We start from the raw sequence: 26,833 nt of genomic DNA, 5'->3' as shown, positions 1-26,833 counted from the left end.
GGGGCGACCGGGCCAATTTCCAGCTCCGTTATGTAACAGCCGCGTGACGCCAGGAAACCACAAGGCCACTCGGACCCCCGGCTTCCTCCACAGGCCAATAGGAGGTTGGTGCAGTGAGGTGAGACCAAAGCGCCTGGAACAGGTGACCTGGTAAAGAGGGGGTTGGCCCCCTGCGCTCGGACAAGGTGCAGAAGCAGTGCAGCCCGGCAGAGCGGGCCGGGGACACTTTCGGGAGGCCGCAGGTGGCCGCCAGCTGGCCTGGTGATCTGAGCGTTTGGTATTATCTTTTAATGGCAGGAGACACCTGAACCTATTTCAGAGCCGCTGGGAAGGAGGCAGTGATGAGGAAGAGAAGCAGACACACAGGAGGGAGGGGAGGAGACCGGAGGCGGTAAAGGTGAGGGCTCCAGGTCTTGGGGCTGCTGTCAGGCTGGAGGACCCGGCATGGAGAGGGTCAGGCGCCGGAAACAGGGAGGTGTGGGCAGCCCAGTGGCGCCCCCCAGCCCAGCACAGGGCTGCTCCGTGTGGCGGGGGCGGGGGGGGGGGGCGGGTACCCAGAGGGAACAGGTGGGGTGGGCACAGGGCAGTGGGCAGGAGCACGGGCCGCAGGAGAGAGTGCTGAGTCCCACCCCACCCCCGGGCAGCAGGGAGTGAGGGGATCGGGGGTCCCCGCGGTGATCGGAGTAATGGTCACACTGCTGAGACGACATGCCAGTGTCATCCGGCTGGCCGCCGCTGTCACTGGCCCCAGGAGATAGTCACGGAGCACGTGGACGGGCCAGGCACGGCTGTAATAACTTTATGGGCGTGAACGCACATAATCCTCAGGGCCCCTCCACAGGGGACTATCATGCCCACTTTAGAGATAAGAAAACGGAGGCACAGAGAGGTTAGGTTATATTCTTGGAGACACAGCGAGGGGCAGCGCTGGGACCTAAACCAAGCCCTCGGCGACTGCAGTTCCTCAGGGGACGTTTTGGGGCCTCGCAGGAGAGGTTCCTGGACCGCCCTGCCCCGAAGGGCTCACGATCCAGCCAGCTGTTGCTGGAGAGGCTCTTCCCCCGCAGGCCCCGCTGCACCTCAGAGGCCACGGAGGCAGCCCCCCGATGTGCAGTTCTGGGGCCTGAGCATCTCAGCAGATGAGGTGAGCAGGGGTGCTGGGGGGCTTGGGTGGGGCGTGCTGCAGCCGGAAGCGGCCGAGGGCGTGTGTGGTGGGTGCGGGGCCGAGCAGGCACTAAGGGGCCACAGCGGGAGGTCTGGGGCGGGGGTGGGCGGGTGCGTCCTGCCTCAGCCTGGAGAATGCCTCCACACTCCGGCTGAGCTCCCCACGTATTCACTTGTGATTGTGGTATGTTTGGGCCAGACTGTAGCATTAGAGAGATGGCCTGCCTGCCTGCAGAACCCGAGGTCCCCACCCGGCTGGGCTGGCCTCTTACCATGTCCATGGCCACCTTCATGGCCTCCTGCAGCCCAAAGAGCTTCCCGGCCACCAGGTAGACCCCGCCCGTCCACACGGCACAGGCCTCGTGCACCCAGTGCTCCTGCGTGTCCCCACCAGGCTCTGCCGGCAGCTCCTTGCTGCACTCGTGCTTGCGGCTCCTGTCAGCTGGGGTTGTCTCTTCACCACCTTCCCCCCGACCGTCACAGCAGTAGCAACTCTGCAGCCGCCGGGATAGGCCCCGGGCGCTGGTGCGCAGGGAGCCCTGCTTGGCCGGATCGGCTGGGCCGTCAGGCCTGGGGGGCTTCCCGGTGGCGGCGGTGGCGGTGGCGGCGGCGGCGGCAGCTGGGCACTCGAGGCCTTTGAGTGTCCTCTCAAGAGGCAGTGAGGCCTCCTCACAGGTGCCCTCTGGCCGCACCTTCTCCTTGAGTTTTGGCTTCTTTTTGGGGAGGCAGTGTCCGGGGTAGTAGGGCCCACAGAGGTCCCCGAGGTCCTTGAAGTTGGCCGGGTTTTGGCAGAGGCAGCAAACAAGGCAAGAGGTACTCAGGGCCTTGGAGACCACGGGCCCCAGATGCATGGTGGAGGAGAGGGGTAGGGAGGGCCGAGGCTGCAGGATGGAGCCTCCAGGGAGCGTGGCTAGGGAGGCCCCGGCCGCGTCCAAGGAAAAGGAGCAAGAGGATGAAGAGGAGGAGGAAGGCTTCCTGTGGGGCTTGGGCTCCTCTCCGGGGGAGTTGACAACAGTGCATACAGTGGTGAACGCATCCCGCTTCTCCACCCGCACGAAGGGCGAGAAGGCGGGGGTGCGGCTGTCTGCTCGCAGCCGCTTGCAGGAGGAAATATATTTGAGGCGGATTTCAGGCTCTGCGGGATCCAGGGGCAGCACCTGCTGCTGCCGCCGCCGCTTGGCACGCCCCTTACAGGGTGAGGTGGTGGCGTTCCTGGCCCGGCCCCGCGTCAGGCGCTTCCGCTTGGAATAGCTGCTGTAGTTGGCGTGGCCAGGCTGCTTCTGTGCCCTCACCTGGGGCTGGCAAGGCCGGCCCTCAGGGGGCTGGGAGGCCAGCCCCAGCTCCTCCGTCTTTGGCTTCTTGCCACCTCCGCCAGAGCTGTCCTCGCTGCCCCCCTGCATGCTGCTGGCCGTCAGGAGCAGAGCTGGGCCGAGATGAGGCCTCTTCTCCAGGGAGCCTTTGGGGAGTCCGAGGGCTCCAGCCCTGCCTTTCCGGCTTCTCTTCTTAGGTGCCAGGGCAGTGCCCCCAGGCAGCAGGCCCTCTGGGGACGTGAAGGCCTCAGTTTTGAAACTGTCGGTCGAGGACAGTTTCTTACTGTTCACGAGTTTGCCTTTTAAGGATCTGTTGGTTGGATTTCTGCATAACGGATCAGCCCCCAAAGCTGCTGGGAACTTCTGCCCAGTGCTCACGTTTAAGAGACCTTCTTCTGCCCCCAGCGGGCTGCCCCCTGCGCTCTTGAGCCCACGGTCCTTCTCGGGGAGGGATGGGCTCACAGGATTCCCGGGAGGGGCCCCTGGTGCTCTGCACGCGAACTTTTTCAGGCTGGGTGAGGTGATCTTCTGCACGATGGCCTCCAGCTTCAGGCCCCGGCCTTTCCGGGGGGGCAGCACCTTGGTCTTCATGGCCCCCTGGACGGACGCCCGTGAGGCCAGCTTCAGGCTGGCGTCAGGGGTCTCCGGGGGCGGCAGCTTTGCCGTGGGCTCACTGTTGCCCTTGGTGGGCTTGGCCTTCTTGGGAGACGTCATCCTCTTGAAGAGGGTGGGAGAGCCCTCGGCCCCCTCCTCCTTCGTGTCCCCGCTGGTGCTGCCGCTGCGTAAGACCAGGTTGCGCTTCTTGGTGGGGACAGGCGCCATGAAGGCCGACTTCCTCTTGAGGGCGTGGAGGGGCCGATCGGAGAGCTTGCCGCCTGCACCAGGCTTGGGGACCCTCGCCCGTTGGCCCGCCCTGCCCTCCTTCTGGGGGCTACCGGCGACCTTGAACGTGGCGGGCAGGTGGTTGTTGGCGAGGAGCTTCTTGGCGGCGCGGCAGTTGGGGACCCGGCTCTCCGAGGCCCGCCGCCGCTTGCAGTGGAAGGCCTCCTGGGTCCTGGTGCGGGACCGGAGGATCATCGAGCGCTGGTCTTTGCCTGGTGCATCCGGCGAGTCTGTCTCCTTGGTCTTGGAGCCCATGGGGCTACTGTCGGAGGCCACGGGCAGGGCGGCCGGGTTGCTGGGGCTGGATGCGGCCTTGGGGGAGGGCTTCCCCACCCGCTTGCCCGACTTGAAGGCAGCTCGCTGCTTGCCTCCCAGCTTGTCTGGGGGGGCAGGGGTGGTGGGCAGGCCCGGGGGTCCGGGCGTGCGGGGCTCACTCAGGGCCGTGAAGGAGCGGGTGCACATCCTGGGGAGCCCTTCTGAGGTCCCCCGGCCTGGGGCCCCCGCCCCTTCCATCTGTCCCTGGGGGGGCCCCGTGCACGACTCAGGGAGCAGCAGGTCTTTGGGCAGCGCCGGGGCCCTGCACGGGGAGTCCTCGGCCTCGGGCAGCCCCCGGTGCACCCGCCGGCTCCGTAAGCTTTTGCCGCGAGGCACAGGCTCCTTCTTGGCGATGGGCGCTTCGGGCACAGCGGGCTTGTTCGGCTTCTGGGTCAGGGAGGCTTCCGGCGCCAGGGCGGTGGGATCCCCCGGAGCCAGCGCCCCCTCGGGCCCCTCCTCCCCTGGCTTCATGTGGGAGAGGGAGGACTCAAACCAGCTCTGGACCTTGGACTCAGTGCCCACGGTGGGGCCCAGCAGGATGACGGCCTCGCCAGAGAGGGCGCACGGGGAGCCCCAGCCGGCCTTGGGGTCCAGCACCGCCTCCACCTCCTCCTTGCCACACAGCAGCGGGGCCTTGGGCGACAGTGGCTCCTGCACGCCCGGCCTCTGCTCGGGGCTGCCCAGGAGCTCGCACAGAGACGAGTACTCCTCCGCCTCCAAGTCCTCTTTCCTGCCGGCGGGCGGCAGCAGCGGGAGGTCCCCGAAGTCGGCGGCGGAGCAGCAGTGCCGGCTGTCCTCCAGCCACCGGTCGGCCTTGCCCACCTCGGGACACTGCAGCAGCCCGCCCGCCTCCTCCTTCACCCCGCCCCCCTCCTCCTGCTGGGAGTCCCGGGGCATCACGGCCTTCTCCCCCGAGGGCTGCTCCTCCTGGAAGCCCAGGCAGGCCGAAGCCTCGCGGGCGTCCTCCTGGCCGACACTGTCGGCGGCCTTCCCGCCCTGCTCCAGACCCTTGGCGAGCTCGCTGGGGTGCAGCCCCCACCGGGGACAGGCGTCCCCCAGGTTCTCCTCGGGCCAGGCGAAGGGATTGGCGCTGTCCGCCGAGCTGGCGGTGGTCGTGTCTGGGAAGCAGTCGAAAGCCGCCGTGGCGGGGTCCGAGGTGGCGGCCCCCAGGGTGGGCTTGGCGCCAAAGGAGAGGGGACCAGTTGTCTTCTTGGGGTCAGGGGTGGCGAAGCCCACGGAGGGATCTTCGAACAGCCCCGGGCCGAAGTCCTTGGTGCCGCCGCCCTTTTCCAGCTGCAGGGCCTCGGGCAGGGCCTCCTGCTCCCCCGGCCGCGGCCACGCACCCTTGGCCACGGGGTCCAAGCAGGCGCTGTGGTTCTCCAGCGAGAAGGGTGGCTTGCTGGTGTCCTTGGCCAGGCCGGGCGCCTCGGCCCAGACCTTGTCGGCCTTCTCGCCGATGGCCTCCTGCAGCCCCAGGATCTCGGAGGCCAGGTCCTCCTGCGCCAGGGCGCTCAGCAGCAGGCGCGGGCAGTCCCGCTCGCCAGCCACAAGCTTGGAGAAGCTGTCCAGCGGCAGGCCGCCGTGCAGGCTCTGGAAGGAGTCGTCGGACTTGGTGGACATGTCGTCGGGTGAAGTCACGGAGCAGGTGGACACGGACTCGGGCTTGGCCTTGGAGCCGCCGTGGACCCTGGCGGGGCTGCCGCGGGCCTGGCTGCAGTAGAGGAAGCCGCGCTCCAGCGGGTCCTCAGAGCCGCTCAGGTAGTCGGCCTCGGGCGGCTCGGCGTGCGTGGACTGGGGTGTGCTGCTCAGCGGCTCCGACAGCGGCGTGCCTGCAGGCTCGGCTGAGTAGCCACTGCCCTCGGGGCTGCAGTGCTGGCTTTTGTGCTGCTCCGGGGTCCGGGCCGCCAGGCTCTTGACGCCCTTCTTCTGGGGCACGGCCGCCTTGGAGAGCAGCAGCTGCTGCACGGTGTTGGAGATGTTCTCCACCTGTGAGGTCAGCGCCGTGAGGCTGTGCAGGCTGAGGTCCGACAGCAGGCTCTCGGGAAGCTTGTCCTTCTGCAGGGCCTTGCAGTTGGCGGCCTGGGCGTCCACGGAGCCGGCGGCGTCCGTCGGGGAGGGGTTGAGCAGGGGCATGAAGTGGCTGTGGTCCGCGAGACCGGCGGGGAAGGCTCCAGGGCCGAGCGGCTGCTGGTTGTAGGGAAAGTTCTCCATGTTGGGCATCAGCGGCGACGGGGTGGAGCTGTAGGAAGGGGAGCGGCCCACGGAGCGAGCGGGCGAGTGGCTGGAGCCGGGGCTGAAGGTCTGGTAGTATTGCTCCGGGGTCCTGATGGCCACGTCCGGCTGGCAGTAGCCTGGGCCTTGCTGCCCGTAGTGTTGGTACTTGGTGAGGTTTTGGTAGTGGAGGGCTTCCTGGGCGTGGTGGCGGCTCTGGAGGGCTTGCTGCTGCTGCTTCTGTGGCTCGTAGCTGAGGCGCCCAGGCTGGTAGGTGTGAAGGCTTGGGACCCGCTGGCCCGGGGCCAGGCCGGCGTTGGCGGTCAGCGGCCTGTCGTGGGGCTGGGTGGACGGGGCAGTGCAGCTCTTGTAGGAGTGGGCCCCCTGCCCGCCGCCCTGGCCGGGGGAGGAGTAGGTGGAGGAGACGGGGAAGGACTGGGAGTGCTGGGGGAAGTGGCTGCCCGGGGGGAAGGGCAGGGGTGAGGCGAGGTCGTTCTGGGGCTTCTGCCTTTGGAGCTTGGGGTACGCCAGGGGCTGCGGGGGCTGCGGCAGCTGCTGCTGGACGTGGAGGGTGTGAGTCCGAAAGGGCAGCTGGGCGCCCTGCTCTGGGTACTGCCGGGCGGGGGGCGCTGCTGTCTTTTTCATCAGGTTCTCGTCATATTTGCTCACCGCCCCTGGCAGGGGCTGCGGCTGCGGGGGTGGCGGCTGCGGTGCCCCCCAGGCCTGCAGGCCCTCCTCCCCCGAGTAGCGGCCGGGGTAGGGGCTGCCGTCCTGGACGGCGTAGCCCGCGAAGGACGGCCTCCCCTGCGGGGCCTGCGGAGAGGACAGGCCTTTGCTGGCGCGCGCTGTGGCGGGCGTGCCGGTGCCGCCCTCGTAGCTGGGGAAGGGCTGCGGGCCGTAATAGTCCTTGGTCAGCAGACGCTGCCGGTCGCAGCTCAGCCCAGCCTGACTCGGCTGCCGGTAATTCTCCAGGCGAGATGTCTCCTGTGAGGTCTGCTGGTAGGTCTGCTGTTTGCCATGGAAACCACACCTTTCTCGAAAAGACTGCATGACTCGGGCTGGTTATCTGTGAAAAGAGAAAGGGCGAGAGGGAGGGCGGGGAGGGGAGGGGCAGAGGGAGAGCGATTCAGACGAGCCATTTCCTCTCCCTCGGAGAGCCGGCCCCCCTCCCTGCCCTGCCCGCTCCCGCAGCCTCCCCACCAGCTGTGCACATATTGACAACTTCTGTGTCAGGGACGTGTGCTCTGTAATTCCCGCTCCGACAGGGATGGGTACGGGGAGGCCACCGAGGAGGGAGGTGCGACCCGGCTGCCGGGCGCTAGGTCGCTGGGGAGCTGCCCCCCCACCCCCGGCCGGCTCCCCCCTCCCTCCCCCACAGCCCTTCCCTGCCATTTCAAAATCATTTAGCAGGGCAATTCCCGCTCCCCTGGTCCCCTGGGGCTGCTGGATCCCGTAAGCTAGCCCCAGCGCAGCAGTGTTCAGGCGTGACCCAGCGTGCGGGGGGCTGGGGACAGCTTGCCCCTGCCCCAGAAGCCACTCACCAAGGCCTGGCGCGCGCGCGCGCGCGCACACACACACACACACACAAACACACCTCCTCCATCACTGCCATGCCATCTGGAATCTGTCTGTTCCTTCCAGCAGACGCTGATTAGGGGCTGCCGAGCCACTGTAGGCATAAAATGTCCCCTCCTCGGCTCCCAGGAACGCAGGACGGCGGCACCTGCCTCCTATTTTTGATATCGTAGGTGCATAAACAGATTATGTAGCCCAGAGAGAGGCAGTGTATGCTGATGGGGGACAGGGCTGCAGTCCCTCCACGTGAGAGGCAGCCCTGGGCCTCCTGGGTGGGCGGGGCCTGCACGGGGTCAGGGCCAGGCCGAGAGCCCATCTGTTTATGATTTTAGGGGCCGGCGCGCACAGGGTCCGACCTGCCCCAAAGCAGGATCGGGGGTCAGGAAATGACCCTGGAGTGGGGGTGGGGGTGCCCTCAGGGCAGAACAACTGGGTTCATGTAACAGGCCCGCTGCAGCGTCCGGGCTGATGGTCCCCCCGCCCCCCCCCCAAGACCCTCGGAGGAGGGAGGAAGGAGCGAGGAGGCCCCAGGCTCAGGAGGCCTCACGGCGAGGGCTGGCGTCAGCCTGCGTCCCCGGGCACGAGGTTTACGCACACCACGCTCGCCTGCACAGCCCAGGCCCCCAGGAGGGCACAGGGGACCTCGCAGTGCCCGTTCCCAACCCCAGAGAGGAAGGGGTGGCTCGCCATGGGCTACGAGCCTCCAGGGCTCTGGGGGGGGCACAGAACGGGGGGCAGGCACACGTGGAGGGAGACAGGGGCTCCCCCGAGAGGTGCAGCTCACCCCTTCTTCACCCAAATCCCACCTCCATGCCCTCCTCCTGCGGTGGCCGGGGGGTGGAGCGGGGCGCTGACCAGGGAGGGGTCAAGCCTGGGGCAGCCGGGCGACCCCAGGAGCCCCGTCAGCACAGCCCAGGCCAACCTCCCTGCCCTTGGCAGTCAGCTGCCCGGACTCGGGGACTTGAAGCCCATGACCCTGGAGAGGGCTCGGCCCCTGCCCACAGGGCGGGTCACAGCCCCATGGCCATGGCCTCTCCCTGGCTCATCAAAGGTGCCCTGACACGGAGGAGCCCCCCCTTCTGACCCACTTTAGTCCATCCTGGCAGCTGGAATCAAACACGACAGGAGGTGCCTGCTGTGACCCAGCCTTGGTTCTGGGGCGGCTCCCTGCCAGGTGGGCAGCCCTGCACCTCCCCCATGGGGCTCCCGGGGGAGGGGCCGGGAGGGCTCCTCCTGCCCTCGGGCAGCGCACATGGGCACTCCCCGCGGCCCAGGCCTGAGCTGGCAGGTGGAGGCCTCTGCTCAGGGTGTCCCCTGCGGGCAGGCGGGGTCAGCCGCGGTCCCCGCGCTCTGCTCTGCCCTCCCTGGCCTCGCTGATGAGCCCGGAATTCGCAAACCGAGGCCCACTCTGAAGGCTGCGCGTCGTATATCTGCACAAATTACATTTCAGCTTTTATTAGTCCCAGATCGCTCTCATTTCCCGCTGAGTATCTTGTGGATATCGTTAACATTTCTACAGCTTTTTTTTTTTTTTAATATTTTTTCGCATTCTCTGAAAATGCATTACCAGAAACATTATTTAAAAAGAGTGCTCTGACCACTGTCCCCTTCCCTGTTTAATCAGTCCAGCTGCTGCATCTTTTAATTTCACCGAGCCGTATTACAGCGGGTTTTCCAATACACAGGAGCAGCTGGACGTGGTGAAAGCATCTATCTCTAAGAAAAGACAGTTCAATTAAAATACGAGAAGCCCAGCGGCTGGTGGAGAAGGCACGCAAAAATGCCACCCCAGCACCACCTCTGACCCCAGGCACAGGGAGGGGAGGGGTGCAGGAACAAGGGCCACCTCTCAGAGCCACCAGGTCCCAGGCCCCGCCAGCTCTGCCAGGAGAAAATGGGGCTCGGCCTCTTTAAGAGCTGCCTCAGGCCTGCCACGGGCTCTGTTGTTATTAATTATTATGATTATGATTAGTTTTCAAGAGCACTAGAAAAGGACAGGCGGGAGAGAGGCAGGCTGAGAGCTGGGGTGGGCGGCATCAGGAGGGGGGTGGAAAGAGGTACCCTTGGCAGAGAGATGGTGACCTCTGAACCCGGGAGGAGAGGTGGCGGCAGAGGGGTGCAGGCTGGGGGTCTGGCCTCTGTTCTGCTAGAGGGAGAAGGGGTGGGGGGCAGGGGAGGGCACCCAGTAACATACCTTCACGGGACTCCTGGGCCAGACCAGCCTCCCCCTCCCCCTTCTCCCAGACACTTGGTCAAGGCCACATCTCAAGTTCTAGCCAAACTGGGAGGGAAGGAAGAAGGAAGAAGAGAAAAGAAGGGAGGAGGAAGTCAGTCCTGAGCTCCAGATCCGCCAATGCTTCCCTGCTGACTCCTGCGAGCTGGCCTGCCCAGGCCCCTGGTCCAGGGAGAAACACGGCGCAAAGCTGGGCCAGGCCGCAGGGCCCACCCCGTGCCCCGGGACTCCTCTAGCTCAGCGACGGGTCTCCCTGCTCCCCTGGCCGTGAAAGGGGGCGTGACGAGTCCCACAGACACCCTCAGCCCCCGAAGGCCTTCGGCAGCAGGTGAACCAGGGCTCAGCCGTGTTCTCAGGCAAAGAGCACGGCTCTGCGGTCCCCGCACAGGCGCTGCGGGACCCGCTGGGGTGGGGGGCAGGGGCGGCCTTGCCCGCGGTGCCTGCCCACCCCGCGTCTGCACACTCACTGCTTTGACCGTTCTGCCCTTTTACAGAGAAAGGGGAGGCTCAGAGGGGCCAGGACCCGCGTGTGAGCCACCCACGGGGCAGTTCCTCGTGATGGATGCCGCAGCCGCGTGGACGGCCCTCACCAAGAATTCCCGCTTTAGAGGAAGGCCCCTTGGAGCACGGTAAGGAAAGGGGGGTGCCCAGGTCCCCTCTGCAACCTGCGTGGCCCCAGAAGCCGGGTCGGGCCCCACCCAACTGTAGGGAATCTACTCGTGGGCAGTGCTGTCCCCTGGGCAGCCTCAGAGAGAACTCACTGGGCCCACAGCTTCTCTAGCCCCCGGGGCCAGGCCCCCGGTCAGGGAAATGGGCCCAGCGTGGGCCGGAGCCGCTGTAGCTCCCGCGGGGACCGGGGAGGGAGGGGGCGAGAGGGAAGCTTCGGTTCCCCAGCGGGGGCCCTGGGGCCCCTGGCTCCATCCCACTCACTCACCCAAGGTTCTTCTATGACCTGGTTTTCTGACTTGCAGCTGCAGGGAAAAAACTTTAAAACCCAACCCACTCAAGGCCTGGGAACAAGGAAGGAGGGGAAAGTTACCTGGGTCAGGAGGCCGGGGGTGGGGGTGTCCTGGGAGGAATGGAATGATGGGACCACCTTGCACCTCCCCGTGTGCTGTGGGTGATGAGTACTGAATAGGACACCTTGATGAAAATGATCGATCGTTAGTCAGGCTTACTGCTCTTCTGTGGGGTCTATTTTGAATCCCAAGGGCCTGGCCTAAATGGGGGGAAGGGGTGTTTCCAAGGACTCCCCAAGACAAGACAGCCCAGGGCCCCCAGGCCTCTGGGACAGGTAGGTTCCTTGGGCCAGGCACCGGGAGAGGTCAGCTTGGGGCAGAGGGGGCCCATCCCGGGCATAAGGAATCCCAGAGAACAAGGCAGCCCCCACCCCAAAGTACGGCCTCTCAAGACCACCCTCTGTGGGCAACAACCACCCTCGTTCACGGGCACCCACGGGAGAACCCCACAAGGGTCCAGCACACCACTCTCTGCAGGGCTGGAGGTCCTGAATACTCAGACAAGTTATGGGGTGAGAGGGGGAGAAGCAGTTAGACAGCCGGGCTCCTTAGCTGAGGCTAGGGACCCCGGGGCAGGGGGAGGTCTCGGGGCTCTTTGGAGGATGTTTGAATGGGGGGCAGAGGCTTCTGGCCTCTCCAGTTGTCTGGAAAGCCTTCCCTCGAAGCCCACCAACGCTGCCTCTTCCAAGGACCCAGCGGCGGAGACACCCAAGACCTACTAAGCCCCCAGAACAAGAGCCTCCCCTCAGGGTCAACCCACCAGGAGGACGCGCTGCCCCGCCCCTGGCATCGCCGCCGTCCTGGGCACCATCCGGGCGCCGCCTGCAGAACTCTCAGCCCGGCCGCCTCACCCCTGCCCCACAGTGCAGTTTCTGGGATGTGAGGGTCAGCTGAGCCGGAGGGGCCCACGGTCCAGGGGGTGAGGGCAGATGGCTAGCCAGCCCCCTCCCCACCGTGAGGTGTGGGGCAGCAAGGATTCAGCACAGCCGAGCTGTTGGCATTCACGAGCCCTCCGGGGGAGGCTGTCGGGCCGGCGGGGGGCCCACCCTGCTATCGGCTCCACACCCGTCAGTCTCTTGTGGACAGTGGTTGCTTTTACACCATTTTATCCACCACTCCCCAACTCTGTCAAATGAGGAAAAGAAAACGGGGGTGGTGCTGGATGCAGACAGCTAAGAGGGCTGGGATCAGTGGCCCACAGTTTCAAGGTGAAGGAGCTGGTCCAGAGGCTGGCATGGAGGGCCCCGCGGGTCTTGCAGGTGACTGCACACTGCAGATGACAGAGGATCTGTTTGCTGGCTTTCAGGGGAGGCAAAGAAGACAAGGAGAGAGCCTAACCTCTCACCCCAGTCTTGTCCTTGACACCCCATGTGCCCCACCCACCATGACTTCCCGGGAAAGAGGATGTACCAAGGTGCCAAGCTGGTGGTCGGTGTGGCACCTCCCTGAGCCTCAGGGCCTTTACACTGCCTTTTCCTCCACTGGGAACACCATTCTCAGGTATCACATGGCTCCCTGGGCTCCAAGCCTTTGCTCACGTCACCTTCTCAGGTGGCCGACCCTAACCACTGTTTGAAACTCACACTCCACGCCCCCCTGGCCCGCCCACTTCTCCAAGGTAACAAGTCATGTGGCTGGCTGGCTTTATTACTGCCTCTCCTCTTTAGAAAGGAAGTTCCACAAGAGCAGGGATTTTGCCTGTTTTGTTCGCAGCCATATCCCCAAGTCCCTGAACAATAACTGTTTGTTGAATGCATATTGTTTAAAATGTCACATGGGGGACTTCCCTGGTGGTGCAGTGGTTAAGAATCCGCCTGCCAATGCAGGGGACACGGGTTCGAGCCCTGGTCCGGGAAGATCCCACATGCCGCGGAGCAGCTAAGCCTGTGCACCACAACTACTGAGCCTGCGCTCTAGAGCCCGTGAGCCACAACTACTGAAGCCCGCGCGCCTAGAGCCCCTACTCTGCAACAAGAGAAGCCACCGCAGTGAGAAGCCTGTGCGCCGCAACTAGAGAAAGCCCGCGCACAGCAGCGAAGACCCAATGCAGCCAAAAATAAATAAATAAAAATGTCACATGGGACTTCCCTGGTGGTCTAGTGGTTAAGACTCCACGCTTCCACTGCAAGGGGCACAGGTTCGATCTGTGGTCGGGGAACTAAGATCCTCCGTGCTGCGTGGTGCAGCCAATAAATAAATAAAATCCAAAGTCTACTTGTTGAAAAATAAATAAAATGTCACATTATGAAAATATCCAGAACAAGGTCGAGTGGAGGTACAGAGCACGTTTGGGTGCGGGTGAGGGGCTTGTGGCTACAGCTCCTCCTCATTCACTTGACAAAGAAGATCTCCCTCGGGCCTGGCAGTAACGCACCCGTGAAGGGTGAGGAAGGAGGTAAACTGCTCCGGCTGATTGCTGCCGGTGGGAGGGAGGGCCCAGGGTGCCAGAGCCTCGGAGTGTTTTATAGAAAGAGGAATCTCTCATTTTAAAAAATGTTATCTGGGCAGAAGAGCTAAATAGACATTTCTCCAAAGAAGACATACAGATGGCCAACAGGCACATGAAAAGATGCTCAACATCACTAATTATTAGAGAAATGCAAATCAAAACTACAACAAGGTACCACCTCATCACACCAGTCAGAAAGGCCATCACTAAAAAGTCTACAAATAACAAATGATGGAGAGGGTGTGGAGAAAAGGGAACCCTCCTGCACTGTTGGTGGGAATGTAAGTTGGTGCAGCCACTATGGCGAACAGTATGGAGGTTCCTCAAAAAACTAAAAATAGTTTAGCAAGCCCCCTCCTGGGCATATGATCCAGCAAGCCCACTCCTGGGCATATATCCGGACAAAACTATAATTCGAAAAGACACACGCACCGCTCTGTTCACAGCAGCACTATTCGCAATAGCCAAGACATGGAAACAACGTAAATGTCCATAGACGGATGAATGGATAAAGAAGATGCGGTACATATATACAAAGGAATACCATAAAGAATGAAATAATGCCATTTGCAGCAACATGGATGGACCTAGAGAGTATCATACTAAGCAAGAAAAAGACAAACACCATACGATATCACTTATACGTGGAATCTAAAATATGACACAAATGAACATGTCTACAAAACAGAAACAGACTCACAGACATAGACAACAGACTTGTGGTTGCCAAAGGGTAAGTGCGGATGGGGGAGGGATGGATTGGGAGTTTGGGATTAGCAGATGCAAACTAGTATATACATAGGATGGATAAACAAGGTCCTACTGTATAGCACAGGGAGCTATATTCAATATCCTTGATAAACCATAAAAAGAATATGAAAAATATATATAGGTATAACCGAATCACTTTGCTGTACAACAAAAATTAATACATTGTAAATCAACTAGACTTCAATAAAATTTTTTAAAAAATGTTATCAACCAAGTAAAAACTTTAACACCCCGGAGATCAAGAGAACTGGTCTGCGGGCTGTATTTGCTCACAAGCTCCTGGTGTCAAATGCAGATGGCACTTGGCCCGAGTGAGGCAGGGCCTTGTTGGGCACCTGGGGGATGCCTGGTGTGAAGAAGTGACAGCAGAAGCACCGCCCCCCGAACTCTCCCTGGCCTCTGGGAGAAGCCCTGAGGCCAGCACGAACCAGTTAAGCTCTGGATGGAACCAAAGGGGAAGCACTGGGGGCCTGCGGGAGGGCGGCGCTGGGCAGCGGCGGTCCCATGGGGCCAGAGCGATGGGGGCTGCAAAGTCTGGGCGGCGGGAGGTCCGAGGCCCACAGAGACGCTCATAGCCTCCTTGAGAGCTCCGCCCCACCTTCCACGTTGCTGGGTCCCTGGTGGCCCTCATCAGTGGTAATTACGTAATTAATGGTCTAATGAGCCGGTTCACCTGTGCATCCCTCACTGGAAAGCAGCCTGATGAGGGCAGGGGCTTCATCTGTTGGGGCCTAGGCTCTAAGCCTAGAAACTGCCCCAAGTAGCTGCCTATTAAATGCTGCCTGGATGGGTGGATGGATGAACAGATGGGTCAGGGTGCGTTACCTGACCCTCAACACAGCCCTGACGACTGATGACAGGCCTGGAGGCCAGGACACGTGCCACAGCCAACCAGGAAGGGAAGATGGAGCTTATGCTCTGCCCTCCACAGCCCCCTGGGTCACAGCCCTCTGTGCCCGAGCCCACTCGCTTGTCAAGCCCATCTCTACTTAGCCTACAGCCTGCGCAGGGGCCAAGCTGGGCGCTGAGGATACACAGGAAAATGCAATGGCTCCTGCCCTCCTGAGGCAGACACAGGCGAGGCTCTGGGGGCGGGGAGAGGAGGTGGCCAGGGCAGGCTGGAAGGAGGGGGCCGCCCCATGGGAGGAGCGGCCTGAGTGAGGGTGGGGGCGGGAGGACTGAGCAGGTGGGGTGGCTGCAGTTACCGCCCCTCCCCCACCCCAGGTGGCCTGGCTGCTGCAGCCAATGGTCAAATGCCCGCTGTCCTCATGGTACCAATCCCTGGCAATCCTGCAAAGTCACCCCCATTTGTCAGCTGCCTGCATCACTGCTCCCGGGGAAGGGCCACTCTCCCCCACTCTGGGAGGCCCACTGGTCTGTGGCCAGAGCTGGAGTGGGGTCTCCGACTTGTTTCTGACAGGGGCGCCTGCATCCCCCTCTATCGCCCGGCCACCAGGGCCAGCTCCTAAGAGCAGTGAGCCACCAGAAGCCACTTTCTGCAAAGCATACTGGAGGTCAAACCTCCCCCCTCGTTTTGCAGAGCGTTACTGGAAGCCCAGAGAGAGGCAGTGACTTGTCCAGGAGGCCCAGCAGGGCTGAGATCCCTCTACAGCTCTGTGCCCCAGAATGGCCCCTCTGTCCACCAGAAGATGAACTCTGAGCTGGAGGCCAAAAGTGGGGGCCCAGATCCTCCTCCTGGACACCCAGTTTCCCAGGGGTCAGGGAACGGCCCCCTTCCTCAGCCCGGGCGGGAGCCTCCCCCCTCCCTTCTCTGCCTCTGACACCCCCTCCCTCTCTGCAGCATGCTGACAGCCCCTCCCAGCCCCGCTCCACCTGGGGGAGCTGGGGAATCGGCGCCCCCTCCCGCCCCCAGCCCCCAGGGGAGGAAGCGGCCTGTCAGGCCGCCACGGCGTGTCAAATCCTCTTGCTGCCTAATTGTGAGACGGCGGCGTTTAAAGAAACGCTTTTCTGGCCGCCTGCCACACCGCAAACTGCTTGGTATAATTTTATTATTAAGCAGAGAGAAAAAGAGAGAGGGGGGTTAGAAGAGAGAGAGAGGAAAGAAGCGAGAGAAGGAAATTGCTTAGTCCGAGTCAGCTGGTGGAGTATTCTCAACGCGAAAGCGGGCCGGCTTTCCAGTTGGCAAGCTGACTCCGTTAATTGCGCATTCAGCCTCTACTTAGGGTAATTGAAACGAAGCGGGGCCCGGGTCTGACAGTTAGGGTCTGCGCCTCGGCCGTTAACCCTTCCGCCCCCGCACTCGCGGCTCCCACGCAGCCCGGGAGCGCGGGCGGCCGGCGTGTGCCCCAGCGCCGGCAGGGTTAATGCGCCTCGGGAGCCGGGCGCCGGCCGAGCGGGGGATGGGGACAAGGATGGGGAGCCGCGCGGGGTGTGCGGGGGCGTCTGCGGCCTCGCCGCCCCCCTGCAACAGATGTTTCAGGCGTGTAAGACAAAGGCAGAGCGCCTGCCGCTGCCGGGAGAAAATCCGCAGGACTCCCTCAGGGGCAGGTAAAATTTCACCTTCTATTTGTGTTCCCCCCGCCCGCCCCCGCCCGGTTTCCCGGCCTCTGCGCCAATCCGGAAAGCGCCACCAAAGACGCCGCGCCGCCGCCTCCGCCGCCCAACCCGCTGACCCCAGCAAGGTCGCGGCGACCTCGGGCTCCGCCAGACGCGCGCGGGCCCCTCCTGGGGCGCCCCCGGCCGCGGTCCCGCGATCGGAGGCGCCGGGAGCAAGGAAGGGGCGCTCTTCCCGCCACGAGGCGGAGGCGAGGTGGACGCCGCGCGCCTCCCTTCTGCCCGCGCTGGGACCCCGGGGGCTGCGCCCCTCCAGCCCCCATCATTCATCTCCCTGATTCCCGCTGTAGCCGCCCTCGGAAGTCAGCCGAGTGAAGCAGCTGTTCCTTGCACACTCCACTTGACCAAAGATGATGATAAATGAGGCCCGGGCCGCGTCGGGGACGCGGCGGCCGCCGCGAGGGGCGCGCAGGGCGGGGCGTACGGCCCGCACCCCCTCCCCGCGCTCTGGGAAGGGCGAGGACGCGAAGGACAGACGGCGACGTGCAAAATCAAAGGCCCGCACTCCCCTCCCGGCGCCCCGCGCTGCCCCGGCGCCGGCGAAGAGAAGCCGGGCGGAGAGGCGCGCCCCGAGCACCGCGGCCCAGGCGGAGACCCCCTCCTCACGGTGGCGCCGCCGCCCGGCCACCCCTCCGCACCCCGGCCCCCGGTGCCTCGGTCCCCACCGCGCCCTCGCCCCCACCCCCGCGCCTCAAACCTATTAACGCTCGTAAATAATGAATAATGGAGCGAAGCTTCCCTCGGCCGCGCGAGGCTGCGGGCGGGGCCGCCGCCGCCAGCTGCGCCCGGTCCCGGGGAGGCGGCGCCCCGGCCGGGCGCGGGGGCTCGGGCGCGCGGCCCCGCACACGTGCAGCCGCGGCGCGCAGGCGGGCACCCCGCCCGCCGAGAAGGGGGAATCCCGCTCTGCCCTCCCCAACGCCACCTCCCCTGGAGTCCTCTGGCACCGAACGAGGCGAGAGAGCGCGCGCGAGCTTCCCAGCCGGAGACGGTTATTTTTAACCTGCTCCCCTTTCCATCCCAGCCTCTCGGGTTTGCGCGCCCGCCTCCCCCCCCGCCCCCCCCCCAGCAGCCGAGGACGCGGGCTCCTCACCTCGCTCAGCGGCTCCGGACTCCGAGCGCCTCCCCCAGCCCGCGGCCCCCGCCCCTGCGCGGGCATCGCGCGGCGGAATCTCAGCCTGGAAAGGACCGATTAGCAGCCGCGTGCCTTTCTGCGAAATATTGGAACCGGCTGGGCTGGGGGCGGGGAGCCCGGCGCGCTCGTCCCCTCGCCTCCCTCCGCGCTCGCCTGGGCGGCGAGACGTTTCGGCTCTCCCTCCGCAGACGCGGGGCGGCTGGGCCGGGGCGCCAAGCCCCCTCTGGATTTCGCCCTTCTCTCCTCAACACCCACCCTTCTTCAGTCATCGAGGAAGCTGGCGCTTCTAACCCGCGGACCCTCCGGCAGCGGCGGCGCCAAGTGGTGCGCCGCCTGCCCCATCTGCAGCCCCCTCCCTAAGCCGCTCCAAACACACACACCATTGACACAGCAGCGGCCTTGCACACCCGCACCTTCAAGGCAGACCCGCCGGGCCGGGCCAGGGCGCACCGGGGCCTCCTCCCGGGCTCGCCCTCCCTCAGGCCCACCCTCGCCCCTCCCTCCCGGCCCCTTCCCCAGGAGGCCCAGCAGCTCAGACCCCTCAGGCAGCTCAGAGGCCTGAGGCACAGGAAGTTCACATCCACTCCCATTACCCTGCTCTCCAAGAGGCCACCCATCCAAACCCCAGCCTGTCCTTAGCCCCAAAGGAGCTGCCTGAACCCAGGAACCCCTGAGGGCTTCCACTGGATCAGTCACTTGACATTTTGCAGACTCTGCTCAGGCCCAATCCTGGAGACCCCCAAGCACAGACCACCCCCGACCACCTCCCTCCTGAACGAGGTGGGGGGCGAGAGAAAACCGCTGCAGAACAGAGGGGGGACTGGAGGGCAGGGGCTGGGAAGAGAGGGAAAGGGCCTTCCCGCCGGGAGCTGCCTGGCCCAGTGGCAGCAAAGAAAAGGGCCTAGCTGGGAACGGGGGCCAGATTTCTCCCCGGATTAGCTGAAGAGTGGGGGAGCCCGGGACCCCCACACCAAGGAAGCAGCCAGTGGCCAGGGTTGCTACAGAGAGGGAAGCCTGGCCAGCCGGGGTGGAGGCAGGGGGATGCGTGTGGAATCCAGATGTGAGGACAGCTGGTCTGGTGACACCCTAGGGCCAGCTGGGAGGCCCAGCCTGGCCTGCAGGGGAGGCAGTCTGCGGGTAGAGCGGGGCCCCCTGAGCACACGCAGGGCCTGGCAGGGCAGAGCGGGGTTCTCCAGGGGCTTCTCCCCTCAACCAGCCTGGACACAGGGCCCGGGGCCTCCCGCAGATCTTGAAAGTTCTCGGTAGCCCTCAGACGGTGGAAGTGGGTGTAATAGCAGCGGCGTGGCACGGCGTGCCTGGCCCCCTCCTGTGGCCATCGTAGACTGTACTTCTGACCCTCAAACTGCCCTTCTAGGAGGCAACGTGACCTCTCATTTCACAGACGTGGAGACTGAGCCGCAGAGCGGGACAGGGGCCATGGCGGGGGGGGGGCCCTCCCTCCCTGTCCCAGGGCGCAAGGATGACAGTGAGGCCCTGGTTCACTCCTTCGGAAATTTCAGAAAACTGGTTTTCTTGGGAGAAAAAAAGGGGCAGGGGGCTTGGTGTGGTGAAGCGCTGTAGGGAAGTCACACTGCCTTCTCCCCACCCACGTCCCCCCCCTTCCCCCGCAGAACCAGCCACCAAGGCACCAGGCCCCTACTGATGGTCTCAGGCAGGGCCTCATCTGCAGCCCAAATATAAATGTCACGAGGCCACGTACCACTGCTCTTTACATGCGTGTAGCTGTAGTCATGACAAATACACTACAACTTCATGCAGGGCCTGGCAGCTTTGCGTTGCCCAAACAACGGACAGCTCCTATTTTGATATGAAAGGGGGTCTCCATCTCAAGACTGGCTTCTGGGTGTGGGGACCCCTGCCAGATGAACAGCTGGGGCCACCTTGTGCTCTGGACTTCGCCGCCGCCCCCTCTGCTGGGAAGGGAGCTTCCATTTCCGGGCGTGGCTTGGGTGGATGGCCTGCTGCACACACCCCTCTCCCAGGGGCGGGGTGGATCCTGGGCAGCACCCCCAGACACGTCGCCTGGTGACCAGAAGCGCTGGCCTTTGGGGAAAGCACACCACCAGCTCTGATCCGGAGGTGGCCTGGGACCGCTCTTCTCAGGATGGAAAATATTTGCCTTTGGTTTTCGGCTGCCGCCTCGTGCTGGCTGACTTTCCCCCACACAGCCCTGAAACGTGGAGGTGCTGGAGGGTAAAAATGAGGGGAGGGCAGCTATCTGAGTCCAGCATCCAGCCGTTCTCAACAGCACTCTGTTTTTCTCCCAGGGTGAACAGAATACTTTCTGCCCGTTTTCTGCGCGCTGGTTTTCTGTGCTCGCAGCTAAAGGCTAGTTTCCCTTTTCCCAGGCCCAGCCCTCTCGGGCGTCACCTCCAACTAAACCAGACCCTTCCAGATCTCCCTCCCCACCCCAGCTTCCGGGTCACTCAGCATCTGGGGGAAAGCGCCTCTGCCAGCTATACACAGCTAACTCAGCCCGACCCAGAGAGCCTTGTTCTGGAAAGCTGCAGGAGAATCCCTCCTGGCTGGCTCTGCGGTGGAAGAGTGGCAGTCTTCTCCCGAGACCGGAGCTCCAGAGAGATGTCACATTCACAATGGCCAGGCCAGCCAACTGTGATGGCTCACAGGTGGCTGGCTGTGTGGCCTTGGGGCACCGGGAGTTACCACCTGCCCCCGCTCCGTCCCCACCCTGACTCTAACTACCTAGGTCCTGATGCCACACAGCTCTGCACACTGTCTGCTGGGTGGCCTTGGGCAGCTCACTGCACCTCTCTGAGCCTCACGCTCCTCAGCTGGAGCCTGCTCTGACCCCACACTGATGGGGGGGCCGCAAGGCTGGCGGAGACGCTGTGCTTGGTGCCTGGTGGAGGTTTCACGAGGGGCAGCAGCTTCCAGTGCCATCCACGGGGGCGAGGGCCGGACCTTGCTCTACCTCTACCTCTACCTCCCAGGGAGCGAAGTGGGGGGACAGAGCAGGGCCTCCGGGACTGAGGGTTAAGGTCTGCCAAAGGACTGTGTCCTGACCCCCACGGTGGGCGGGCGGGTTGTTTCCTGGCTGGAGTCCCCATGTGTGTCCTACACTGCAGGGCATGTCTTAGTAAGATGGCGTCTGCTGAGCTGGGTCGAGGGTGATTCTAACAAGCTCCCAGGCGAGTCTGTCTCTGCCGGCCTGGGAGTCTGGGAGGCCGGGCTCGGCGAGGGGCTCCGGGTCCTGTCCTGTCCGAGGAGGGCCATCCAGGACCAGGGACCAGGCTGTGGCTCGGCGTTCCTGAGCCCTCTGTCTCAGAGCCGGGGTCCTGCAGTGGCCTGGGCAAGCCCGGGATTCTGAATTCGGCCCTGTTTCCTGGCAGCGACACAGCGATGAAAGGGCAGCTCACGCTGCTGAACCCACCGTTACTTCAAGTCCAGGCCTCCAGGGCCTCAGTGTCCCCGTCGGGACAGCGGGAAGCTGGGCTAAAGTGATCCCACCCTTTCCCCTGATGGTTCCCGATCACTCTCCCCTTCCCTGACCCCTTCCGAGGGGCCAAGATATCTGGACCCCAGCATAGACCCCAGGGGCTGCAGTCCTGGGAGTATAGCGCTCACCCACACTGTTCTCACCGCCCCACGGGCCCGGCGCTGACCTAATAAGCACTTTCACCAACAGACTTCATCCTCACGCCAGTCCCGCGGGCTGGGTCGCATGATCGCCCTTGTTTCACAGACGACAGCACTGAGCCCAGAGACCATACCCCGGAGGAGGGAACAGGCCTGCAGGGGCTGGACGCCGGCGCTCCCCGGCCTGGCCCCCAGACGTGCCAGACCCTGGCGTATTTCTTCTGGGGAAACCACCTGTTTCGGCCCCACCAGCACAGGTGTGGATGCGGTGTCTGCGTCTCCCCTGGCCAGCAGCTGCCCCTGGTCTAGTTAGGGATGTGTGGATAAGCTGGTACGGTCTCTTAGAGAGCTTTATGGCAATCTGGACCCAAATGGAAGCTAGACATGCCTCCTGACCCAGCAGTCCTGCCTACAGCCAGGCCCAGAGTCGTCTGCACAGGTTAACTGCAGCGTCGTTTGTAAAAGCCAAAGACCGGAGATCCCCTAAATGTCCCTGTGAAGGGGCTGCGGGAAACACACGTGGGGAATTCCATACAGTGGGTACGAGTGAGGAAGGGCTTCGTGTGTGAATAGGGTGCCGCCTTCAAGTCGGGCGAGAAAAGCGCAGCGTAGAAAGTGTGCAGAGATGCCCCATTTGTACAAAAGAGGAGAGAGGATCCGAGTTTTCTTTTTTTACCGTTAGCATGTGACACCTACTTAAGAATTTAAAACTTGGGACTTCCCTGGTGGTCCAGTGGTTAAGAATCCGCCTTCCAATGCAGGGGGACACGGGTTACAGCCCTGGTCGGGGAACTAAGATCCCACATGCCGCGGGGCAACTTAGCCCACGCGCCGCAACGAAAGATCCCGCATGCCGCAACTAAGACCCGAAGCAGCCAAAAAAAAAAAAAAAAAAAAGAATTTAAAACTTATGCTATGGATAAATATCTGCTCTCCGGGCTGGCTCTGCAGGATGGCTGGAGAGCGCGCCTGGTGTCGGGCTCCCATCTGGCACGGCCGCTTTCCAGCTGCTGGACTGCAGAAGCCCGGGGGCCATCAGCAGGAGGGGAGGAACCCAGCTGCCGAGTCCTGCAGTGGACAGCAGAGGGGTCATACCCTCGTCCTACAGATGAGAAAACCGAGGCCCCACCTGAACCCCCATAGAGGCCACGTCCTCCCGCTTCCTGGTGCACGGCCTTGGGGACACACAAGCCAGGACTGGGTCAAGCCCTGAGCTGTGGAGGCAGCTGCCGCCACCAGGGCCCTTGATAAATGGGGCCCGGGGCTCACGGGGGCTGCTCCTGGTCAGTGGGTCACCGAACTTCCCACTCCATTTCTACCAGCACTGTGCTTCCCTTTGATCATCAAAACACTTAGAGGCAAAGGCCACCCTGGGCTCCGGGGGCCCTGAGACTGTGGGCTGTGAGGGCACGGCTCATGGGGACCCAGTCCAGGAACGCTGGGCCAATTCCCAGCTGAGCCACCCGTGCGCCGTGGAGCCGGGCCTCCCTTTCCCCGGCTGTGAGGAGGAGCGGGGGTCCGTCCCTCAGAGGGCGATGTGTCAAGGGACAGGGCCTGGCAGAGCAGGGCCCAACAAGCAAGCTGCTACTTCTAAAAGGTAAACATTTCTATAATTTTATATAACAGAGGGAAAGTTCAGGAAAATCCCTGACTGGTCCTAGTGCTGGCTACGGAGTTGCGGCCAAGAAGGTGGGAGCTCCTCAGGGTGACAAGAGCAGCGGGTGCCTGCCATGCTGGCAGAGGCCCGGCGGGCAGTGCCCAGCCAGAGCAGGGCCCAGCCGTCTGGGTTCCCGAGCTGGCACATTGGGCGGAACAGACTTGGCCAGCTGGCTGGAGGCCCCTGCAGCCCCAGGCCCATGGAAAGAGGTCTCAGAAAGGCCCCTGTGTCCGCCCTTCTCTAGGCTGCTTTTTCCAGACCAGAGCCTCCCGTGTCTTTGGAAAGAGCATTGAGTACCCAAGGTTGCCGCTGACTCACTGTGTGACCTCAGGTGAGTCACCCCACCTCTCTGGGCTTCCATTTCCTCACCCGTAAGACGGGGCAAGTGATAAGTGCCCACCTCACGGGGTTGAGCAAAGACCCAATGAGAAAACGGACATAAAAGTGCTTTGTCATCATCACCCTCGTAGCTAATTCTAACATGATGCTTACGTGTGCAGAGCCCTGTTCTAAGCAGCAGTCAACGTATTTTTAACTCCTCTTACAGATGAGGCAACAGAGGCACAGAGAGGTTAGGGCACTTGTCCAGAGTCGCACAGCTTGTGAGGGGCAGAAGCACCGTGACAGGAAAGTACTGTGAGGGCTAATATTATTATTATAATTCATGGCTGTGGGTCAGGCCAAGGATGGGCAAGCGTCAGGCTCAGTTCCCGAGGCAGCGCTGGCCAGCCCAGAGGGGTCACATGCGGGGCCCTACATCACACCCAAGCAGGAGCAGGGGCTCAGAGGGGGCTTCCCGGAGGCTCGCCCTCACCGGGTCCGAGTGGCGTGAGACCTTGCGGGCCGTGGTGGGGTCTGGAAGTGTCAGGCACAAGCGCCCGCAGAGCTCAGCAGCCAGTTCCAAACACTGGTGGGGAGAACGGGTGACAGCCTCGGGGTTCCCCAGAGCCCCCCAGGCGACACCGCCCTCTGGAGCCGGAGGGGCTGCCGCGCCCACCAGCTCCAGTCTGGCTCACAGTGGCCAGCGGGTCAGCGCCCTTCAGCAGCACGTCGCTCGTCTGAGGCCCAGCGAGCGCAGGGGGCCGCGCAGCGCAGGGGCTCAGAGCCGCCCCCGCCCCCATCTCCGCCCCCCGCCCCCGCAGGCCTGCACCAGCCTCTCCTCCCTCCCTGTCCCACTGCAGAGGCCGTGTGACTCTGAGGCCTGGGGGGCTGCGGCCTCCCTCTGGCCGAGGCCTCCCTGGCGCTGCTGTCTGGGTGTGGGAGGGACGCAGCTCCCAGCATATGAGGAAGGGCCACGGGTACCCGGAAGGGCGTGAGATTCCCATGGGAAAGGCGTGGTTCCAGCAGCAGCCCCTCCAGGCTGGCTCGGCTGGCGGATAAGCTCCAGCCGGCTCCTCGGGCACCTGCCCCTCGTGGAGACAAAGGCTGCGGGGCAGAGGCCAGGACACGCGCAAACGTGAGAGGGAACCCCAGGCAGCCCGTCCTGGCCTTCCCTCTGCGGCAGCTCCATCTTTATTCCTTTCCCCTCCTTTTCAGGCAAACCTGACCCTCGAGAACTGGATGGGCCCGCAGGTCCACACAACACCCCACAGCCCCCGGAGCTCCCCTGCCACTCCCCCTTTACCCACAGGGCCAGCGCCGGAAAGACTATCTCCCAAATAAACTGCATTTAGAGATCACCCTGTGTTCTCTCTCATGGGTGCAAAAGGACGGCAAATTAGGCCTTTGATGGACATGAGCAAGCCGGGGGTCGTGGGCCTTGTGCCTGCTGAATGAGTGAGTGAGTGAATGGATGGATGGATGGGTGGGTGGATAGACGGGTGGGTGGAATTCCAGCCCCAAGCAAAGCCATTGCTACTTTTTTTTAGCCTGAGCAAAATAAGATTTCCTCAAGGCTTTTAAGAACGTGGCAGGCGGGGCTTCCCTGGTGGCGCAGCAGTTAAGAATCCGCCTGCCAATGTAGGGGACGCGGGTTCGAGCCCCGGTCCGGGAAGATCCCACCTGCCGCGGAGCAACTAAGCCCGTGCGCCACAACTACTGAGCCTGCGCTCTAGAGCCCAAGAACCACAACTACTGAAGCCCGCGCGCCTAGAGCCCATGCTCTGCAACAAGAGAAGCCACCGCAACGAGAAGCGCACACACCACAACGAAGAGTAGCCCCCGCTCGCCGCAACTAGAGAAAGCAGCAACGCAGCAAAAAAATAAAATTAGAAAACAAACAAACATGGCAGGCCATTCCCAAGGTCCCAGGGGTCCCCTCTGCAACCACACAACCACACCCTGGATCCTGGGCCCCTGCTTCCCCGTGCTGTGTCATCTCAGGGCCTCCAAAGCTCACCCAGAAGCCCCCTTTCCTGGGCCCTGTCCCAGAGACCCCTGGGAGTCCCCCTGACCTGTAAGCGTCCACAGGTCCAGGCTCCCTGGGAGCCTCTAGCTGGGGCCAGAAGGGCACATGAGGGAAGGGTGCGTGCCTGCTGAACCCGCCCGGCAGCTTTGCAGAGCCGGAGAGAGCAGGACGTTTGTCATCTGTGGGGACAGTGAGGATGGTTTAAGGTGAAATTTAAGCCCATTAGAGCCTGGCTAATGACATCAGCAGCAACGGTGAAAATGAAGATGGCGGGTGTGTGAGCGCCACCGGTTGTGGGGCCGGCGCCGCCTCCGTGCTCGGGCCGGGCCCCCTCCCCGCAGCCCCCGGCGGCCCCCGCCCCACTGGCAGGCCCTACCCCTGCCCCCCGGCCACGTGGGCCGGCCCCCAGGGTCAGCATGTGGCTGGGGCCTTGGCCGGGGCGTGAGAAAAGATCCGGCCAGAGCGTGGAGGCAGCAGCTCCTTAATCTCCCTCCTTTGATAACTTCCGTCTTTTTTGTGCACACGCGAGAATCCAGCCCCGCCGCCGGCATCTCTTCCCCAGGCTGAGCCGTCTCCCTGCAGCTAATGCCTGACAGCTCTGTTTATGTCTCCCCATAATTCTCCAGCTTTATGGGGTTTTTTTCGGGGCCATTAAGCTCCCAGCCACAAGCTCCTTCCCCTGCCCCCGCCTGCCTTTGTCCTTGAGGCCTGGCAGCCTCACCGCCCTTTGGGAGAAGGGCTGTCCTCCCCCGGCAGGTGGACGAGGACCTCGGCCGAGCCCTTGCTCTGGACACCGCCTCCCCCCACGACTCCAGGTCCCTCGTCCTCTCGGCACAGGTCTCGTCCCGCCTGTCCCCAGGGAGATGGGACCCTCCAGGGTCCTGGAGTGCCTGGCAAAGCCCGCCCTCCCTTGGGCCCAGCCTTTGGCTTCTCTTCCCCGTGAACTTTGCTCCTCCCACAGGCTCGGCTGTTCCTGAGAACAAAGCCCGCCCCCCTCCCTGACCTCCCTCTGCTCCAGACCCCCAGATCCAGCGCATGCACGGCACCCTGAGGCCCCCCGCACCGCTCCACAGACCTTGTCCTCTGCCCCAGTCTCCCCACGGCGTGTCTCTGAGGAGGCCCCCAAGTCCTCAGGGCACCCCCTCCCCTTCCTCACAACCACAGCCCAGATCTAGCCTCGCGTCACCTCAGCGCTGGGCTTCCTGCTCCCGGCCTCTGTCCCATGTGGCCTCTCACAAGCTCGGCTCAGGGTGCTCCCTTGCTGTAGAGCCTTCAATGGCTCCCCATTACCTTCACCTACCTGAGTCCCCATCCTCAGCGTGCTGCTCAGAACTCTGCAGCCCCCGCGTCTTGGGGAGAGCCGGCTCCCGATGCCCTGCCCTCTTCCGCTGAGATCAGACCTCAGGTGTCCCCAGCAGGGGCTGCCCCGACACCAGGCCTGCTCACGCCTCCCGGGGCGCCCGTCCCCACCTCTGCAGCTCAGACACAAGGCAGAAGGACTTCCTCAGCGGGAAGCAGCCCTTCCCTTGACTCTGGGTGCCACGGTCCCCTCCCACGGCTCCTACAGCTCGTGGAG

At 63.4% G+C, this 26,833-nt stretch overlaps 1 protein-coding gene across 5 annotated transcripts in view; it reads right to left on the bottom strand.

Moving 5' to 3' along the window:
- RAI1 (retinoic acid induced 1) overlaps positions 1-26,833 on the bottom strand; it is a 106,954-nt gene that overhangs the window by 7,990 nt on the left and 72,131 nt on the right. For 4 of the 5 annotated variants that reach the window (XM_057536427.1, XM_057536431.1, XM_057536429.1 and 1 more), the window contains one exon: positions 1,437-6,948. In XM_057536427.1, the coding sequence (XP_057392410.1) occupies positions 1,437-6,932 (5,496 nt within the window). In that variant the 5' untranslated portion in view covers positions 6,933-6,948. Of the gene's footprint in view, positions 1-1,436; positions 6,949-7,476; positions 7,613-26,833 lie in introns of all 5 variants that reach the window. The other variant, XM_057536430.1, reaches the window with a different exon arrangement.

This window comes from Balaenoptera acutorostrata, chromosome 20 (assembly GCF_949987535.1).
Source record: "Balaenoptera acutorostrata chromosome 20, mBalAcu1.1, whole genome shotgun sequence".
Lineage (NCBI taxonomy): Eukaryota > Metazoa > Chordata > Mammalia > Artiodactyla > Balaenopteridae > Balaenoptera > Balaenoptera acutorostrata.
This window is presented reverse-complemented; position numbering and strand designations above follow the sequence as displayed.